The following is a 21,086-nucleotide window of genomic DNA, read 5'->3' on the forward strand; positions in this document are numbered from 1 at the left end:
GGTGGGTCGGTGAGGAATCTAACTAACTAATGTTTCTTACAGATACATCGTTACCGAAGGTAAGTAACTTGTTCATCTGAAAGAAACACGTTAGTTAGATTCCTCACCTTAGAATAGATACCCAAGCAATACCAACCCCGGTGGTGGGTCTGCGAACCAAGATCACACCAGAAAGTCCTGGAGGACAGAACGGCCAAAGAAGCCATCCCTCCGTACTTGGCTGTCTAGGCAATAATGCCTGGCAAACGTGTGCAGCGAAGCCCACGTCGCCGCCTGACAGATGTCCTGCAAGGGGACTCCCCGTCCCAAAGCAGTAGTAGCCGCTGTGGCCCGAGTAGAACGGGCACGCAGCCCAACAGGCGGTTCCTTTTTTGCCAAGGAATAACAGATTTTTATACACAAAACGACCCACCGGGAGATGGTCCGTTTGTGTACAGCTTTTCCCTTCTTTGCACCCACATAGCCAACGAAAAGCTGGTCGTCCACTCTGAACTGTTTAGTGCGGTCCAAATAAAAGGAGAGCGCACGTTTTGGGTCCAGACGGTGGAGCCGCTCTTCCTCTTTGGAAGGATGCGGAGGCGGAAAGAAGGTGGGCAAGGTGACAGATTGCCCAAGATGAAAGGGGGTCACCACTTTCGGTAGAAAGGAAGGACGAGGCCGAAGGACAACCTTGTCCGGATGAACAGATAGAAAAGGAGGCTTGGACGATAGAGCCTGGAGCTCACTCAACCGTCTAGCCGAGGTGATGGCTACCAGGAAAGCAGTCTTAAGAGTGAGAAGACGAAGAGGACAATTGTGAAGAGGCTCAAAGGGAGCGCACATCAGGAATGTCAGGACAAGATTCAAGCCCACTGAGGCATTACAAAAGGGACAGGAGGGAACGTGTGAGTAATGCCTTTAAGAAAGCGTGACACTACAGGGGACTTGAAAAGAGAGGGCTGATCTGGAAGCCGTAAGAAGGCAGAGAGAGCAGCAAGATAACCTTTCAAGGTGCCCAGGGCAGAGCCCTGCCGGGCCAAAAAAGAAGACAGAGGAGAACCTCAGAAAGAGGGGCGGAGAGGGGATCCACAGCCTTTGCTGTGCACCATGCCACAAATTCGTTCCACCGGCAGGCGTATACCATCTTAGTGTAGGGACGCCTGGCTGCCAGAATGATATCACAGACTTCAGGAGGCAAGTCAAATGGCATCAACTGCCGCCGCTCAATCTCCACGCATGGAGGTGGAGGCTGGACAGGTTCGGGTGGAGGACCGTCCCCTGCTGCTGCGACAGAAGATCCTCCCGAAGGGGCAGACGTATCGGAGGATCGGTCAACATACTGAGTAGCTCGGGATACCAGTACCTTCGTGCCCAATCCGGAGCCACCAAGATGACTTGGGCCCGGTCGCGCTTGATCTTCTTCAGCACTCTGGGCAGAAGTGGTATAGGCGTAAAGGTGTACAACAGACCGCAACTCCACTCGCGACGAAAAGCGTCGCCGAGCGAGTGCCGCCTTGGAAATTCCAACGCGCAGAACTGCTGACATTGCGCGTTCTCGTCGGTGGCGAATAGATCTAACCAAGGCTCTCCCCACTGCTGAAAGAGACCTTGCGCCACCTCGGAGTTCAGACGCCATTCGTGATCCATCATGCACCGGCGGCTGAGTTCAGAGAGCCCGCCAGATGTTGAACCACCAGGGTGACGCCCTGGTGGTCCAGCCATGTCCAGAGGCGCAGAGCCTCCTGACAAAGGGTCCACGACCCCACCCCGCCCTGTTTGTAGCAATACCACATGGCGGTGGTATTGTCCGTGAACACCTGCACGACACTTCCCCGGACAGAGGGAAGGAAGGCTTTCAGTGCAAGTCGGATCGCTCTCAGCCCCAACAAGTTGATGTGGAGGCGAGACTCCGCCGGAGACCAGAGGCCTCTGATCTAGGCCTCTGATCTCCGCCTCTCCCATATGGCCACCCCATCCCAGGAGGGACGCATCCGTCACTACGACATGCTCCGGTAGGGGTAGGGAGAGGCTCTTGCCCGTGACCCAATCTCGGTCCGTGAGCCACCACTGCAACTGCTGTGCAGTGCCCTCCGAGATCAAGACATGGTCGGACAGGTTGCCGTGATGCTGGGCCCACTGAAACTTCAGGTCCCACTGCAGAGCCCGCATGCGCCGCCTGGCGTGATGCACTAGTAGGATGCAGGAGGCCATCAGCCCCAGAAGCCGCAACACTAGCCTGACCGAAACCCAGGATAGAGGCCGAAAGATGGGAATCAGGGCCTGTATATCCCGGATCCGCTGCTCCGGTGGATGGACCCGGAACTGCACCGAATCGAGAACCGCTCCGATGAAGAGGAGCTTCTGAGAGGGGCTCAGGTGTGACTTCGGCACGTTGATGGAAAACCCAAGCAAATGCAGGAGATCCGCCGTAGTCTGGAGGTGGGAGACGACTGCCTGGGGCGAGCCCGCTTTCAACAACCAGTCGTCGAGATAGGGGAAGACTGGAACCCCTGATCTGCGCAGATGAGCTGCGACCACGATGAGCTGCGACCACGGCCATCACTTTCGTGAACACCCGAGGGGCACTGGTAAGGCCGAAGGGGAGCACGGTGAACTGAAAGTTCTCCTGACCCACCGTGAACCGCAGGTAACGCCGGTGGGCCGGCAGGACGGGGATGTGGAAATATGCGTCCTGCAAGTCCAACACTACCATCCAGTCCCCAGGGTCTAGGGCAGCTAGAACCTGAGCCAAAGTCAACATTTTGAACCGTTCCTTCCGGAGGAAGGCATTGACGTTCCGGAGGTCCAAGATAGGGCGTAGGCCCCCTTTGCCCTTCTTGGGAACCAGAAAGTAGTGGGAATAACAACCACAACCTACTTCTGGGCTCGGAACGCGCTCGACAGCCCCCTTGGCCAAGAGGGCCGAAACTTCCTCGTGGAGAAGATTCAAATGATCCCCCGAGATACGGTGGTGCTGCGGTGGCATGGCTGGAGGGGTCGTCTCGAAGGGGAGGGAGTAGCCCCTTCGGACGATTTGCAGCACCCACCTGTCCGACGTGATGGAACGCCAGTGGAGCAGGTGATGGCGAACTCTGCCGCCCACTGGCGTGGAATGGGCCTGAAAGCTCGGACTAGGAAGGCTTTGAGGCGGATGCTGCCGGGGTGGATGTGGACTGACCACGTCGTCCTCCGGTACCGCCTCGGCGGAAACCACGTCCGCGTGCAGGCTGGTTGTGCGGCCGGTGGCTAGGCGGACGTGAGGAGGTGCCCCTTCCTTGGCCACGAAAGGAGCGAAAAGCGGAAGTTTGTGGCCGCAGGGCCGAGAGGCCCAAGGACGTGGCCGTAGCCCGGGAGTCCTTGAAGCGAGCCAGCGCACTGTCCGCTTTGTCACCAAAAAGGCGAGCGCCATCAAAAGGCATGTCCATGAGGGTGCTCTGGACATCCCCTGAAAAAAGACGTGGACCGCAGCCAGGCGTGAAGTCGAAGCGCCACCGAGGTAGAAATCGCCCTACCCAGCGAGTCCGCAGTGTCAAGTCCACAACGGATTGCATGGCGCGCTGCATCTCTCCTATCGGCCAGGGCCGAGGAAAGTCGTGTCCAGGCCTCCTCCGGGCACAGTGGCAGCACGTCCTCCACCGCATCCCACAGAGAGTGGGAATAACGGTCCAAGAGACAGGCGGTGTTCAAAGACCGCAGGCCCAAACTGAGCGAAGAGAACAGCTTCTTACCAAACTGTTCCAGTCTCTTGGAATCCCGGTCCGGAGGAGCGGACGGGAAGGAGGATTGGGAGGTAGAGGCCTGGATAACCAGACTCTCGGGGGTGGGATGTTGGGACAGAAAACTGGGGTCGCCCGGAGCAGGGCGGTGGCGCCTGGCAACGTTCCTATCCACAGGAGGGACTGTGGAGGGCTTGGACCAGGTGCCCTGCAGAACGTCAGTGAGGGCCTCATTGAATGGCAGCAGAGGCTCAGTGGAGCATGCGGCAGACTGAAGCACCTCAGTGAGGATGTTAGTCCTCACAGCCACGGCAGGCAGCTCAAGCCCAAGGGCTTCGGCCGCCTTGCGCAGCACCACAGAAAAAGCTGCACCCTCCTCCGAAGCCACAGTCGGAGGAGAGATGAATCCAGTGTCCGGAGAGGTATCCAACCCACTGGCCTCCCCCAGTTCATCTGCCCAGTCCTGTGCAAGTTGGCTCTGAAGGGCCATAGGGTCATCAGACCCCTCCCAGTCGCCCCCGTCATCCGATTCCTGGTAAACAGGAGGAATGATCGGAGCCGGTCGATAGACAATATGTGTCTCTAGCGGCGTCGGATGCAGCGTCGGGCGGCGCCGCATCGGCGTCGGGACCGGACAGGGGCTGAACAGGGGATCGATGTCGACCGGAGTCGGCGTCGGGGGTGGTATCGGTGTCGGCGCCGGCGGAGGAGGCGTAACGAGGTCGACCGGCGTTGACGGGGGCCCAGGCTCGGGCCCCTCGGGGACCTGCGGCGTCGGGGCCAGAGCCTCCAACGGCGCCGGGGTCGGAGCCGCCGGCATGCGAGGTCGCCCAGTCGAGTCCGCGGGGCCCGAAGGCGCGCCAGCGGGCGTCGACGGCGGGTCCAGGCTCCTCATGGCCAAGAGGAAGGCACTGACCTCCGCCGGCATCGCGTCAGTCCCAGGGACCGTCGGGTATGGGGACTTGCGCGGCACCTGCGGCTCCTGCGGAGCCGCGGGGGTGGAACCACCCGGACCCTCGGCCGAGTCACGCGACCGGCGAGGGGAGTCCGAAGAGCGGTGTCGCTTCTTGGACTTCTTGGAGTGCCTCGACTTACCCGAAGACTTCGAGCCAGACGAGTGACGATGTCGAGTGCGGCTCCGCGACCGATCCTTGGACCTCCTCCTGGACCGGGATCGAGAGCGACGCGGAGCCGAGTGGCGAAGCTCGAGAAGCTTGCGGGACCGCCCCCGCCTAGCTTTCGAGGTCAGGGCCATACAATCGGAGCACGACGCCGCGTCGTGGTCGAGGCCCAAGCAGTACAGGCACCGGCGGTGATGATCGGTCACCGACATCAGTCGGTGACAGTCGTCGCAGGCCTTGAAACCAGGCATCCTACTGGCACCAGAGTCGAGAATTGACCAAAAAGAGTCAAAAAAGTTAGTCAAAAATTGACTAAAGGGGTAGCTCTACGGGATCTGCGCTTACTGGCGCGGAAAAAAGAAGAACTGACATCAGCGCGCGAGGGCGGCGTCTAAGTACTCCGACAACGTCATTCCGGCGCACGACGCCGACGACGGACGCGGAGCCGCAGACGATGCCTAGCGACGCGCAAGGGGTATTGCTGACGAAAAAATCTTCCGGATCCAGTCTGACGCCTGGGGATATTCTAAGGTGAGGAATCTAACTCACGTGTTTCTTTCAGATATCAGTTTGTTACATTAAGCGCTATACTTGAAACTCACAATGCGCTTGTAATCAGGGTGTTACATTAAGCACTTATACTCTAGAACTTACAATGTGCTTGAAGTCAGTTTGTTACATTAAGCGCTATACTTTGATGCATAGAATATAATCTCATATATGCTCACGACATCGGTCTGGTGTTTACATCATATAACATGGCTTTCCCATGAAGCCGGCAATCTGGTCCGTCAGGACATCAAACTGGCATTTGTCTCACAAACTCCTGTTTCCCCCAAAATGCCCAGCTTACTAGTTGTGTATCACGTCTTCCACACGGGGAGCTTGGAGTGGCCAGGACAGGACAGGGGGCTCGCCATGCTCAAAGGGAGATCTCCTCGGGGAGGGGCGAATTCAGGGCACTACCGCCTTCCGCCCTCCTCCCCAAAGGTTTCCCTACTTGCAGGATTTCACAGTTGGTTGAGGACTCGCTCCTCAGAGCCCCACACTCCGACAGGCCCCAATCTTTGGCGGTCTCTTGGGGAGTTGCAGCGCCGACGTGGAGTCGTCCTCGGGCCCCACATCGACCCCTCAGGCCATGCGCTATCACATTCAACCTCCGCGACTGCCGGGTGGCGCGCCCGCCGCCAGGAGCAGCACGGCCTGCGGGGGCGCGGCTTCCTCACTCTACCGGCAACGGCGGGGGCGGCGCTCCACAGTCCGCCCCCTGCACGTGAGATGGGTGATGCGGCTTCCCTTCCCCTGCGGTGACTTCCTCACACTTCTGGCTGCGCCGCCCGTTCGTATACAGGCACAATGGGGCCCCGGATTTCCTCACAGTCCCCCAGGTGACAGTAGACGATCTTCTAACCCCTGGGCTGCGGCGGTGAGTGTTTCCAGATAGGGACTCAAGACAGGGGTGGCTAAAATTAAGGAGGCGATCTGCACCCCGGGGCAGTCGAATCGGACAACCAATTTCCTGGGTCTACGACGCAGATCACCTTCCCTTCACTCGAGAGTAGTGGTCAGTCAATAGAACTGGTTTATTCCAGAGTTCCAGGCAACAGCAGGGAGGTGGAGGATGTGGCCCAGGATGGTGACTCTTTACCCTGACTTCCTTCAGGGGTCCTGACTAAACAGGAGCGCTTAGGGTAAATGTGACCCCAGAGTCAGTGGCCGTGGACAGGGACAGGTCAAGAGGTCGAGGGTGGTATCAGCTGAGGAGGAAAGTAAAGCAGACCCTAAGAACTGTCAATTTTCCCTCTCTAGCGCATCCACCTTCCCACTCAGGTGCCTTACTCCTGACTACCTCACAGCACACATTCTTCTAAAATGGCCGACGCACCTCACCTCTATTTATAACCTGGGCCCTGACTGGCCAGAGTGGTCCAGAAGGTTCTGGAACCCCTCATGACAGTCTATGGCCCAGGTTCTGAGGTGACAGTTTAGTCCACCATTTTGTGAAGGAACTCTCTCCCTCCCTCCATTTTAGTGAAGCACCTTGCTCCTCACCCTCAGTTAGTGAAAATGGGGCACCCAGAGCCTCTACGTCAACACCCAAAAAAAACTAATGGACAGAAAAATTCGAGGGCAAAAGGGTGAAAAGGAAGATAAAAAAAATGAGGAGGGGACAGCCAAGGGCTGGCAGGTCTAACAGGGAGCTTCTTTATAAACCAGTTACGCCTGAGTCCCTCCCTCTCCTGTTTCATATTGTACCTTCGAATTTCAGGGGTACACACACACGCACACTAACTGCCTCCTTCCACGGTCAATTACTCTAGAGTTGAGTACATACTCAGATGTATGCCCCATCACTAAGAGACCCTAACGGCATGGTCAGATTTACCACCATTCATTTAATAATTCTCATGGATGCTCGGATTTCCAAAACATCACTTAGTAGCCCTCAGATCAAGTCAATATATGCACCCATCACTGAATGAACCTTAACAATGTTCAGATTTCCCACCCATCACTTTGTCAGGGCATTTCAGATTAGCCACCCATAATTTAGTACTCATGTGAGTGACTCTTGACTGCAGACTAAATCTGCTAGGTTGATGGCACCAATTTGAGTTTTGGGGTTGTGATGGGTTTACACTGTGGGTCACACTTTGTTTCACAAACGTCTTCTACAACCTTCTTGTGGGGAAGAGAAGGGTAGAAGTAGAAGCTAGTGTACCGTACCTCTGGTGGTGATGCTGTTGCGGTGCCTTTTGTTTTTCTTACTCTCCCACTTACATGTCAGAGGGTGGAAATCCACCCACCTTTTGCTTCACATTAATTGTGCAGCATAAAATAAGAGTCAGTATAGGGGTTAGAAAGGGACTAGGGGTAAACAAACCCATTTCTTGTTTACCTGTGCACCTTTGCAATGCAGCTCCCATGGGTAACAAATGGAATACCAGGTGTAACAGCTACTACTCTTGGTGATTCCTACATAACTTTTAAAATAAATTGTTGGTGTGCATGCCTCATCAGGCATTTAGAGCTGGTTATGGAACGAGGTTGGAGAAGATCACATGGAGACTGCATGCACAATGCACAGCAAGACATATGCAAAGATGGCTAATGTGAAAAGATATCAGCCTTCTTAACATTGGTTCCATTTCAGTGCCTATGCATTGGTCTATATGAAAGTAATAAAAGCTGATAACAAGTTTGCTGTCTCAACTGCCTTCTCTCTCCCTCCATCCCTCTCAAAAGGCGGAGTGAACATTGTGACCACAGAAATTAATTTTCAAAGCAACATTATATCAATTACATATTGGAAGGTTTATTACAGGACGGTGTGGTCTGAAAATTTTAAGTTCAGTAAAGTGAAAAATATATATTTTATGGTGACTCACAAGCATCTTTTGAAGTTGTTCCACTGTTTGGTTTGCTACACTGATGCCATTTATCTCTCGGATTTCATCTCCTACGTGGAGCGTTCCTGAACAAAGGAAACAAGTTTTATTGAGCACAAAAATGACAATACAAGCATTTTCCCAATTGTTTACATTTATAAAGATCTTTTCATATTTTGTTGTAGTAATACTTATCCTCCACTAGTCCATCTGTTCCATGTAAGCAGAAGGCTGTTAATTTTTTTTAATGTCAACGGGGACTAGCAGTGCCTGTGGAAAGTGTTTCGGACTAAGGCAGATGTGCTTTATTGAAAAGCGGGGCAGGGAAAATCTCAGATGAGACATAGGGTATTAGCCAACAGAAGCAAGTCTCAGTGCCTTGAGAATTTTAAGGGACTACATCTTTTCCACAATAGGTTCTGAGAACAATGTAAATTAACAACGACACACTGTACTCGAAGAACCCGATTTCACCCCAAGTTCATGGGTCAAAGAGTGACAAGAACAATTCACTGCTGAAATGATTTAAATTAAAGCTCCTGGTATCCATATTAGAAAACCTATTTAATTTTCAACCTGTATTTCAATTCCTATTTCAACATCTACCAACGTTTTCTATACATCAATATATATGGTATGGACTGGAGGCTCTAATTTTGCAGGCATCAGGCTTCGATTTCAGCCCTCTCAGACCCAATTTGTACTCAGACACACACAGGGTGCATTTTGCACAATCTAGCACTGTGTTCACGCTTTGCATGTTTTTGAACACATGCCATGTTTAAGATTACATTTATAGAAAATAAGCTAATTCCCGGGATCTACGTGTATTACTCCTGCAAAGCTAAAGATCAATGTAGGTTTTAACAGGCTTCACTTGGCTATTTCAGACATTAGAGTTTATTTCAGATATCACAATTCTAAGCCAAAACCGATGGCAAAGAGTATGCTCTACTTTATTTTTATTTATAATCCAGCATACTTCAACAAGCACATATAAACTACCTTTCCCAGAAACCACGGGAAAGGAACTACAAAACCTTGACCAATAAACAGTCTCTCTTGTCCCTTATACCTAGTATCTCCACATGTAACTTCCTCATTCTTTCCTGCTCTAGCAGGCAAATGAGTGTTTTTCATTTTCTCTTGATATTAACTTGTTTGAATGTTGTATTTACTTATTGTTGGTTAACACGCATGGTGTTTCATTTTGGTAGTGGTGCAGCAACGAGAACAGTTACAGCACTCCTTTTGCGACTGGTTTTAGCTCCTCTTAATATCTGGAGACCGCGTGAGTGCACACACGTGGGTTGGATGTGCTACACGCCTCTCGCTGCTCTGCAGAAGACACGCTCATTTTCTGAAGTCTTCCGACAATCCGGCAACCCAACGGAGCCTGTATACACATCACCCCATGGACACTTGGAAGCTAGAGCACCCTGCAGAGCCTATATTTTTCCCTTTGATGTAAGCAGCACGACGCCCGTGTTTCAAATGGGACTGCAATCACTTTTCTGGACTGCAATCGCGCTTTAATTGCTGGCTCTAGCGGGCCGGGCACAGGGGATCATAAATTAACCTTTCTAGACCTTAAAGTGTCAAGTGGAAGTACTATGCCTGGTTAAGATACGCCATTTTACATGCTCACGTTCTTAAGTTACCTTTTATCCCTAAACACTGTGACATTTGACACACATTCATTTACGTGCACATACGGGATAATAGTCTTCAAATTCAGTTTTGCTTAAAATACCACTTTGTAGGCACCCTATCCAAACACCTTGAACATTCTGTACAAGGGCTAAGTCCAGCATGCAAGATGTTATGACAGAGCTATCACAATAGAATAAACAATAGCGGACTGGCAGGGGCTTCGACATGGTAACATGGAGGATGTTATTATATATATATATGACATTGAGCCTTTGTTTAGACAGAGGAGCATTTCGCTGGCACTGAGAAGTCGGTCCCTGCTGGAATTGCAGCTCAGCTGATTCCTGTTTACCTCATGAAAGATATGTTGTCAACTCTACACCAAGACGGGCAGCTTTCTGACACTTACCCACAGGTAATGGGGAGTTGGACCACCTTATAGGGATTTGGCAGATCCACTTACCCTAGACACGACAGGGTAGAATGCAATAGGTTGGAGAACTATATATTTCAGTAATTATATGAAGACATATTTTCTGTAATCCACAAAATGGTTTAACTGTATCTTTTCCCCATTCTTGCAATGCTAATCACATTATTTTGTTTCCTTCTATTGATTATTGTAGCACATGTATTTTACTCAAGAATCAGAATGCTTCAATAAATATTGAAACACTTTACTGTGTATTTCTTGTGCATCTCTTTGGGTATGCATAAGTGGCTGAGCAAAAGGGTTCTAGATCTGTCACCACGATGTCCTTGGGGAGTCATGGTTGTCATGTTCTGAGGTTGCACATCCATTTGTTACACTGTTAGGTTAGGGATACAGATGGGTTACTGCGAGTTAGCAGGACTATAGCCCAACATATACTGAGGAGTGCTCAGAATCAGTCTCACACCAGTCCAATGTTAATGTTGTCCAACAAACGCATAGTTTTACTTGAAAAAGTATAAACCGTATGACATGGTGCTGCCAACGTTCTATGGATGGGTTTTTATTTAATGGATTGCCAGAGTAGTTTTCTTGTGTGTACCCAAAGAACCCTAATCACCTATTAACTGGAGACGTCTGTGGTGTTAGGGAAAATCCTCGGCTGAGTAGGTAAATCCTATGCATTGCCTGCAGGTTGTTCAAGCTTGAACCTTTCAAAGGATCTCCCCATAGAGGTACCCTCTCTGATCTATATAGTCAAATGTCTGAGGATGAACCAGCAATTAAAATACCAGCTAATTGCAGACATGCACTTACACAATTATGTTATCCAACAAACGCACAATTTTACTTGAGAAAGTATACGCCGCACAACAGTTCGATTGCAAGTTTTAACGTGCCCAAAATCCACTGGTGTCGCCCAGTGCCACAGTGACAGCCCCAAGAGGTGCTTTACATATAAAAGCAATTACACATTGCTCATTCAATGGAGGCCGAATACTTTGAAGAGGCGTCCGTCTCAATACTATCTCTTGATGAGTTTTGTGAGGCTGTAGACGCGACGCCTCAATACATCAGGCAGTAGCCTCAGCAATTGTGCCACTAGAATGGCGCTCGATTCAGATCACTTACTCATGCCCAGTTCCTTTGAACTTACCTGTGGATACACCCCATCGCAGGGGTTCCCTCTTAGAGCCCAACGAGCTCAACAAGGCTTCCCACCACCTGTCCAAGCGCAAGGCTGATAAAGCGGTTTAGTTGAGCGCGTTCAAATGGCTCAAAGAGGCCTTCCTGTCTAGGCCCCCTCTTACAGTCCTTGACGAAGACTCTGGGATGCTACTTGGCCTATGGCAATCTACCTCACCCCTACCCCCTTCTTCCTTGATGGGGATGATGACTCGATGACTCATGGTGATTTGAACGATGAGGCGGCCCCATAGAGACCATGGTGCCCATCCTATTGCGCTACTCCTGCCCCTCAATGGGGCATGTTGGATCCGGACGATCATATGCATCTAGGGGCAGTGGAGTGGTCCCTGTCCACCAAAGTTGCCAAATATGTGGCGGACCAAATCCGCAAATCCCTTAAGAAGAAGGTGCGAGAAAGTCTGCGTCCCTCCCTGCCTAGCAAGGTGGCTCTGACGCCAGATATCAATTCTAAAATGGCCACTTTTCAAGCAAAATACATTTGTGACCCTAAAAAGGGCATAGATAGACCCTGGCAGGACAAACTGCTGGCTGTATAATTAGGGCATTTGACTAAGATCCTGGACCGAGCAGAAGAGGCACAATCTTTCGGTAAACTTATCTTACTGGGAGTCCTCTCTGGGTGAGTACAACACAAAACATTATTCCTGGGCAATGCAAACTGCGATTATCCACAGAGATGCAACGTTTCCTTTTAATTAAGGTAGATCCACAGAAGCAGGGGCAGTGGCACAAGGGAAACTTTTTGGGAAACCATTTGTTAAAGAATTAGGAATGTTTGAATCCACTTTAACATCCCTTGACAAAGCAGAGGCCTCCCTTAACATCTTTCACCCCTGAATTTTTGTCGGGGTCATTCGTGACAGGGGGCGCTCACCCGGCCACTTCTATACACAGTCCCCCTTCAGAGAACAAGGCTACTGCAAGAAGCAGAGGCAGGACCAGTCCTGCCCCTGGGAATACTTCGCCTCCAAGAGAGGGGCCAAAGGGGTTAAGGCCAGGGCACCTGCAGAGGACAATTTGACAGAAATCAATCAGGCGAGTGTTTGCTTTTCTTCCTGTCAAAGATTGGGAGGCGAGCTAGCACTGTTCCTAAAACAATTGGGAAAGGTTGACTTCGGATTCCTGGGTACTACAGACAGTCCAGGGGCTTCATATCGACTTTTATGGATCTCCTGTGCAACACTACTGGCCACATCAGTGTTTTTTTTCTGAAGGCCAAAATATCCTGATATATCAAGAGGTGACAGACTAGTTGTGCAAAGGTGTCATCGCCCCAGTCTTTCTCCACCTGCAGGGCTTCCCCAGAAACATTTTTCTGGTGGAAAAACAGGATGGAGGCCAATGCCCGGTGATAAACCTCAGGGAGTTCAATAGGCGGTTGGTATACCGCCACTTCAAGATGGAGAATAGCCATCTACTGCACTATCTATTACAACTGGAAGACTGTATGGTACGTCTCCATCTTAAAGACGCTTATCGGACCTTCCTCATAGTCGAGCCACATCACAGGTTTCTGCAATTCCTATGGCGTGGTTGGGAATACAACTTTCAAATTCTACCTTTCGGTCTCTCATCGGCACCGTAGTGTTTTACCAAGGTGCTCAAGCCGGCAATGGAATTCCTACAGGTCCAGGGATTCCGGCTGATCAGCTACTTGGACGACCTTTCCATGAATCAGTGTTCTGCCAGATTAAAGAAACAACTGCCAATGACAATCCTCTTGCTGCAAGGCCCGGGTTTTGTCATAAACAAGAAGAAATATCTTTTGACCCCATGCAGACAAATGACCTTCCTATGTTTTGTCATTAACTCAACAGAAAATACCCTCAGCTTTCCCTCGCTAAGATTTGAAGAGAGCTGAAGCGTACCCTGTCCCAACCATCAACTTCACTGCGCCAGGTGGCTCAAGTAGTGGGACTTCTATAGTCTTCCATCAAAACGATCTTCTTGGGCCCATTGCATTACAGGGCCCTTCAGAGGCTCAGGACCTTTTACCCCACAGAGGGCTCTAATACTCAGAGCAAATTCCTATGACAGAGGAAGTCCAAGAGGAAATTAAGTGGTGGCTGGCCTACATGGAAGCATGGAATGGCAGTGTCATCCTCAGTACCGCGTGTGGATGAAAAAAGATATCGAACTAAAGAAAGCAATGAATATTGTCTAGTATTGGCATTAGTTGGATTATAATTAGAAGTCATTAAACGCCGAATGTGGCGCAACTAGCAGTGCAACTGGCACGGGGCAACAGGTCGCCCCGCTCCTTACTACTGTTTACTCGGGTGTCTTTGGGCAATGGCACCATTCCGGTGTGCACGCATTCAAGGAATAGTTGGATTACGTTGAAGACATGGTGTGCATCCTACATTTATTAAACTTGGCCTACATGGAAGCATGGAATGGCAGTGTCATCCTCAGTTCTGACCTGGATATCGTCGTAGAATCTGATGCCAGCAAATCCAGATGGGGGGGACACGATGTGGGTACTCCTTCACAGGAGGGAAGTGGTCCGTAGCAGAAGGGGGGCTCCACAACTACCTGGAATTAATGGCAGGATCCTTTGCAGTTGAGTGCTGGACCAACGAAAGGGTGAATTGCTGTGTCCTCCTAAAGATTAACAATATATCCTCGGTCTGGTACATAAATCACCTGGGATGTCCCCGATCCTAAGTTCTAGAGGATCTAGCCCAGGGGTTCTGGACGTTTTGCTTCTCTAACAACATATTGGTCATGGCAGAGTATGTCCCAGGAGAATCCAATGAAGTGGCAGATTGGTGTTAGAGGGAATTGTCGAATATGAGCCTGTGACAACTGGATCTGCAGATTTTCAGGACGATCAACAAACGGTAGGGTCTGTTTATGGTGGACCTCTTCACGTCATGACTGGACCACCAAGTGGACAGGTCTCTCAGTTGGAAGCCGTATCCTCTGGCGACAGCGACGGATGCTTTCCTGTAGGATTAGTCTGGGAAATTGGGATGCTCTTCCCCCATTGCGATGATCATGAGATTGTCTCAAGTGAGGCGTCCGCAGGCTCGAGTAGTTCTCATCACACCGTTTTGAAGGTCGCAAGTGTGGTTTCCACTTCTTCTGGAACTTTCATAGGATTTTCCAATCGTTCTATCCAACGATCCAGGCCTTCTCCGGGATCCTCACCCGTCAATCCTTCAAGGCAGGTTACCCATCATGGCCTGGAAGACTACTAAGAAAGACTAAGAGTCCTTGGCTTTCAGAAGAATCTGAGAAGATGTTGGCCACAGATGGGCCAACAGTACTACCAAGCGGTATAAGTCGGCGTGGTCCAGGTAGGTTGACGGCGAGTACAAAGAGATAGCAAACTCTAGGGGTCAGATGTTGCCAAGTCATTACCTTCTTGTCATCTTTGGCATTGCAAGGCCTGGCCTATAGGACGGTGAATACCTTTAGGTCGGCCATTTCAGCAGGTCATACCCTGATACAAGGTTACCAGGTAGGTGAACATCCTCTGGTATGCAAACCGATGAGACATCCGCCTCGCGCTACCACCAGAACTTAGGTATTCGGCTTTATGGGATGCCAATCAAGTTCTAAACCTTTTCAAGTCGTGGTAATGAAATACATTTTTATCTCGTAAGGAGATTTCTGGGAACTGGCCATGCTGCTATACCCAATTTCTTGTTGTAGAGTCACGGATGTTAGGGCTCTTGATCCAACGGGAAGAGTTTCACCCCGGAAGGAGTGACTTTCCACATTTCCAGACGAACAAAATCCATAACCATGATAAACTTTATTTCAGCAATTGTCATAAAAACAAACACAGAAACTGTAAAATCATACATAAAAACACTAAAACATGGCTTAAATAAAAAGAAAGAAGTAGTTAAAATATTTCTAATAAACCACAGTTAACACCAGCAGCATTAAGGAGAAGCACAATCTTGACGCCTAGAGGCTCGAGTGTGTCCATGTACCTTTCAAGAGATAAGCATCTTTAAACTCCAAAAAGGTAGAAGTTACGATACCTGCCCCCCCCCATGCTGGTGCCATCTGCCATCTACGGGTCTTCAATACCGCTCCTTGAGCGTAGACATGGAAATGCCAGGAAACTTTTCTGAGTGAGCCCACATATCACCACACCCTATCTCCTCAGGAGGTTTCTTAATGTGCCTCAACCATGGGATTCTGGGAGTCCAGGAAGTTTCCTTAACTCTTCCAAGCCCAGCCGATAGAAAAACTAAATCTGCTGAGAACCAAATCCTCCTCCAGCACATCAACGGTCGGAGCTTTATTTTATGGGCTAGTGGACAGATGCCAAGATCTAAGCAAGGTGGCAGAAGTGGAGTGCTAGGGGGAGATTGGTGAGGAGTCAGAGGAAACTGTTTGCTGTCAGCACCAAATCGTTGACATAGGCATGCCCTCAGAGTTCCACACCATACAGGACCCCCCCCCCCCCCCCTTGCTTGCGAGTTGTACATTTGCAATGCAGGTGTCATTGGACAAAAGCTGGATCCCTTCAAGGCTCTCAGGAAGCTATCACTATAGTGATCTAATCAAAGTCTAGACTTATGAATCTGGGGTGACCAGCCAAATTGCTCATTGAGAGTGAGCCCCAGGTATTCAAAGGTGCGGACGCTCTCCAATTGCAAACCATTGAGGACCGGGTACGATCTTGCCATCTTGCAAGGGTTCTATTCCATGTATTTGGTCTTGTGTGTATTGATCTCCAGCACACACACACAATGAATGCACCACAAAAAGACTACACACAGATTTAGAAAAATAGGTTACTACATTCTGAACAAAACAAGACCATAACAAGAAAAATCTAATATATAGAGGGTGAGCCATGGTATTTTAAAGAAATAAATGCAGTAAATCGCTTAGAAGCAAGGAACAAGATCCAATTCCAAGGTGGTCTCCTACCCAGCATTTAATAAATCACCAAAGTTGTGTGTGGTGAGATGCTTGACGGTCTATGTGAATATGACAGGAGTTTCGCCCTCCTGGGGAGAGGCAACTGTTAATATCCCTCAAAAAACCTTTCAAAGCTGTCTCTTCTCCAACAATTGCATGATGGGACTGCTGGGCCATGCAGGAAGTTAGCATTAATGTGTCGCAATTTGGAGCTCACTCTGTGAGAGGTGCCATGGACTTAAAAGCATTCAATCTGGGTGCCAGTCTGAAGGATATTCTAAATGCGGCAGATTGTTCGTCGGACTCCATGTTTAAGAGGTTATATTTTAAGCCTGTTTTGGATATGGCGTCCTTGGTGGTGGTCACGATTTGAACAAGCAAGATCCTCGCCTCCGGTCCAGACATAGAATTAAAAGTTTCCTACTATTTGTAAAGGAAAGTTTTAATTCTATTAAGGACATGGAGATGAGGATTATCCCACCCAAGGTTTCAGGGGACACTCCCCACCCTTTTTGTGGAGGAAAACAAGCCAATCATGCGCCAGTTAGTAAATATTTTCGATGTGATGTATAAGTATACAGTGTTTTTTCTGTGAATTGTTCAGTTTTGGGATATCTGCCCTATACTGTGATTTTCTTATAATGATGAATTCAAAGACTGCATCGTTTATTAACTTCTGTTGTTTTTCCTACTGGCTGGATATAATATATTTTGTATACCAATTTTTTTTTCAATTTTATATTCTAGGTTCCAATTCAACTAAAGGAGAATAGAGAACATTTAAGGAATATCTCCTATAGCAGGAATAAAACATTAAGTTACAAGGGGAGGGACAAGCGAGACTGTTTATTGGTCAAAGTTTTGTAGTACCAAAGTTATGTAGTTCATACGTGCATGTTGAAGTTAAAGTCTGCTGGAGTATAAATAAAGAGAGAAAGTAGAGGGAAATACTCGCCTCTGTGTCCTTAATAGAATTGAAACTTTCCTTTGCGAATGCTAGGAAATTTTTCATTCTCACTTAATGTGCCAAAGAGGATTTGTAAAATAATCTTGCTGACACGGACTATGACCACAAACCTTACAAAATTGCATCAAAACTCCCCGCCCGAAAAACTATAATCCCACAAATTGCCACTGTGAACCCCATACAGCCTGAAATAGCTTTTCACATTGCCAATAAAAACACATTTGTTATGAATAAATTATGTACGTAAACTATGTCAAACTCGTTTCAACAATACACTTCTTTAAGAGATAAACTATCAATTTTTGTGATCCATAGTGCTATTTAAGTGATAAAAGTTAAGAAGTTATCTAGACTGTTCACCATAAATCCCACCTTTCAAATTTGGGCTGGCCCTCGTTTCCTTTCCCAGAATTCTTTGCATCTAATGTTGTTGAATCTACAAACTTTTCAAACACTGCTCTCTATTGGTAGAAAGTCCATAATAATCCGGTCAGATGACTTTCTCTTCAAATACAAACATCCAACCCGTCTGAAATAGCTAGGTCGTGTTGCTCGAATAGGAGAAATTATAGAACTTACTAATGGTGCCCAGACTCACAAGTGCACTGAGCCACTCTAACAGTTTTCATCTCTTGTTCAATTTTCGCTACTAAGTTGACAAGCCAATATTTTAACAAAATCACATATATAGAATAAGAAACGTGATGTATGATTTACCTTGCCTGTGAATCATCCCACCATGCATAATCCTTGCAACAATGCAATGATTTAGCTCATTCATTTTTAACGTGATTCCCTGGGGAAACAAAACAATAAAGACATGCTTGAAATTATTTACAAAATTGTATTTTTACATTTTGTTCCACCTGAACCAGATCTGTCACCAATACAGCATTTAAAGGTCACTAAATATCACAGTTCTTTAATTCTGTCACCCGAGCGTTTCGCATAAATGCTTCATGAATTTGAAAGATAAAAACTCATTTAGCAATTCACATGCATAGAATGTGTGAAAGTGATTTTATATATAGGCGGGGACATTTTGCCATGTTTTTATGCTTTATAGCACGGATCGTGCTCATTATACATTGCCATCGTCTTACCTTAATTTTTGCGCGTTGTTTTATCATTGGGCTGGGACATTTTGTCATGGTTTTATGCTTTATTGCATCTATCGTGCTCATTATACATTGCCAAGGTCTTGCCTTAATTTTCTCTTAGTTTCATGTTTGTCCCTGAAATGTGACTAGAAATGTGCGCACCATGCTACAGACGTCTCAAGCCACTGGGCTGGGAAATGTTATGTTTTCACTTTCTATCGTTTTGTTTTGAATCTATTTTCTATTTGCAATGCATTTAATGCTTATTGTATTTTCTTTAGTTTAATTCCAAATTGCAACCTGTATGTTTCAGCATTGATACGGGCATCACTAATAGTAAACATTATTGGCTTGAACTTTTAACATGGTTGCCAGCACACTTCCCATACGAGTCAATTTGGTTTTCTCCAATTTGGGGGATATTCAGCCTTTACTCTTTCAAAGGGCACACAATGACAATTATTATGTTTACCAAGGTGAACACTTCTGACACTAGATAATCTTCCTCCTCTACGAGGATGATTAGCCCCTATCTTGCTTATATTTAGCCTGCTTTCCCTTCATTCCCTGATGGCACACCAGATATATGTGGTGCGTGTTAGGTGATTAAGTTTTAGTTTGAATGTATCTTCATTTTTAACACTTATGTCTTTAGACAATTTGAAGATTTTTTATTTTTTTTGTAAAGCTAAGCACAAATGGGGCGTGCAAGTTTCCTATGTCTATGGTTTCACGTTTGATTTATAAGGTGATTGAGCACACCGCTTGTTTAGGTCATGAGCAAGACCATCTGTGGTTGAAACGGGTTGCCGATAAAAAAAAATGTATATATATTGATATATATATATATATAGATAAATATATATATATGTGTGCGTGTGTGTGTGAAGCACAGTATATACAAAGTATTCTAATGTAGCGATCCTCTGCTGAACTGAAGATCGTGCATACATTGTTTTAGAATGCCTATGAGGAATGAATTGTCCTCCTTAATTTACGGACATTCTAAAATGGCCCCATGAGAAACACAAGAAATTTTGATGTGTATATGTGTAAAACGCGCAACCTGCCCTGAAACCTAATCATGTTTTTTTCTTGATATAATTGGTGCAATATCTGTGAAAATCTTTGAGGATTCCACGATGAATTTGCAAAATTGAAATATGCCCAATGAAATAGAAAAAAATCTTGTTTGCTTGATGGAAAATAACCGTTACAATATGGCCGCTATTCAAAAACGACCATTTTTACTCCTTTGTTGATTTTAATGATGTACACGAAAGTACTGCCCCTTTACTTGTTTTCTGAAATGGCTAAGGATAACGAAGCCACACTGACATTAAGGAAGGTGAACGTGCCAAAACGAGTCTGTCCGGTCTTTTACATGATGGCAATAAAAATCTAAAAACTTGGATACTCCTGGTGTGCACTTTATCTGTTCATGGTCGCGACGGAACCACAGTTGTGGAATTGCATGGCCAAGCCGGCCACACGGCACTGAGGCTACGCCAGCGTCTTCCCATACATACTGGGATAATACCACACCAGGGCCAGTACATCGGACTGACAGCTGTCCTGAGTGACTGGGGAAGGTGGCCCCCTCACCCCCCCCCCCCCGTTCGGGGGGCATGAATGAGGCACACCAGCTGAGGCAGCACGCTGGGCCTGGCACCCCTCGGAGGTTCACGGCCACAGGGGTCACGGGTGAGGCTGGGACCACCAGGTCCTGCTGGGCCGCACAGTTCATCCCATGCTGCAAGGCCCTGCTGGGCTGGTGTCCAGACCCCAAGGCCTGCTGCACCAGGCGGTGATGCAGAATGTGATGGTGCTGCGGCACGGCTGAGTCAGGCCTTGTTGCTCTGATCCTGTCGGCGGGAGGTGTGGGGTCGCTGGGGCCTGTGCTGCCAGTTGAGTCATTAGGAGCCGGCGCAGTTCCTCCCTCCCCCTCAATAGGTGCTGGTGCTCGCTGCGGGTGTTCCCTGGAGCTCGGGCGTGGCCCTTGGTGCGGCCGGGGCCTACACCGCTGTTGTTAGCTTGCTCCTGCCCCTCTTGGGGCCTACCTGCATGGAAGGTCTCCGAGACCCTCAGTGGTTCTGCAATGGGGACGCCATTGGAGGGGGAAGTGTGCCCTGAGCCCCCCTGATGTACTGTTGTGGACTTCGGCCATACCCCGAGGCCCTTGGGGCTCCCCTCCTATTCACTCAACATTGTCTCCACATGAGCCACACGGACCCCAACAACACAAGCTGCCCTTTGAGCATGCTGGGTAGCGCAACAAGACAGACACACTTGCTAAGATGGTGGAGGCAATGGGCGCCGCACCTGTGCTGACCCAGCTGAGCACGGTGGAGGCCCTTATGGTGGAGATATGTGTGGGCTTCCGAGCTCTGGATGCGCAATTCAACGCACTGGTGAGCAGACTGGACAGCGTGGGCAGGCGCTTGGATCGCCACCAGACCAGGTTAGAGAGCGCAGAGGAGCAGGTTTCTACATTGGAGGACAGCATCGCTGCTGTGACGAAGCGTCTGGAGAAGCGAGAAAGGCAGGTCAAAACAGTGGCAGCAAAAAACTAGGACTTCGAGGGCAGATTCCACCGTAACAATCTCTGCATAATTGGCACTGCGGAATT

The 21,086-nt window shown here is 48.6% G+C and overlaps 1 protein-coding gene across 10 annotated transcripts in view; it reads right to left on the reverse strand.

Moving 5' to 3' along the window:
* Nucleotides 1–21,086, reverse strand: part of CASK (calcium/calmodulin dependent serine protein kinase) — a 1,269,229-nt gene that overhangs the window by 319,832 nt on the left and 928,311 nt on the right. For all 10 annotated transcript variants that reach the window (XM_085622943.1, XM_085622946.1, XM_085622949.1 and 7 more), the window contains 2 exons: nt 18,075–18,153; nt 8,206–8,291 (listed from right to left, as the gene is read on the reverse strand). In XM_085622943.1, the coding sequence (XP_085479069.1) occupies nt 8,206–8,291; nt 18,075–18,153 (165 nt within the window). The remainder of the gene's footprint in view (nt 1–8,205; nt 8,292–18,074; nt 18,154–21,086) is intronic.

The sequence above is a fragment of the Triturus cristatus genome, chromosome 8 (assembly GCF_964204655.1).
Source record: "Triturus cristatus chromosome 8, aTriCri1.1, whole genome shotgun sequence".
Taxonomy (NCBI): Eukaryota; Metazoa; Chordata; class Amphibia; order Caudata; family Salamandridae; genus Triturus; species Triturus cristatus.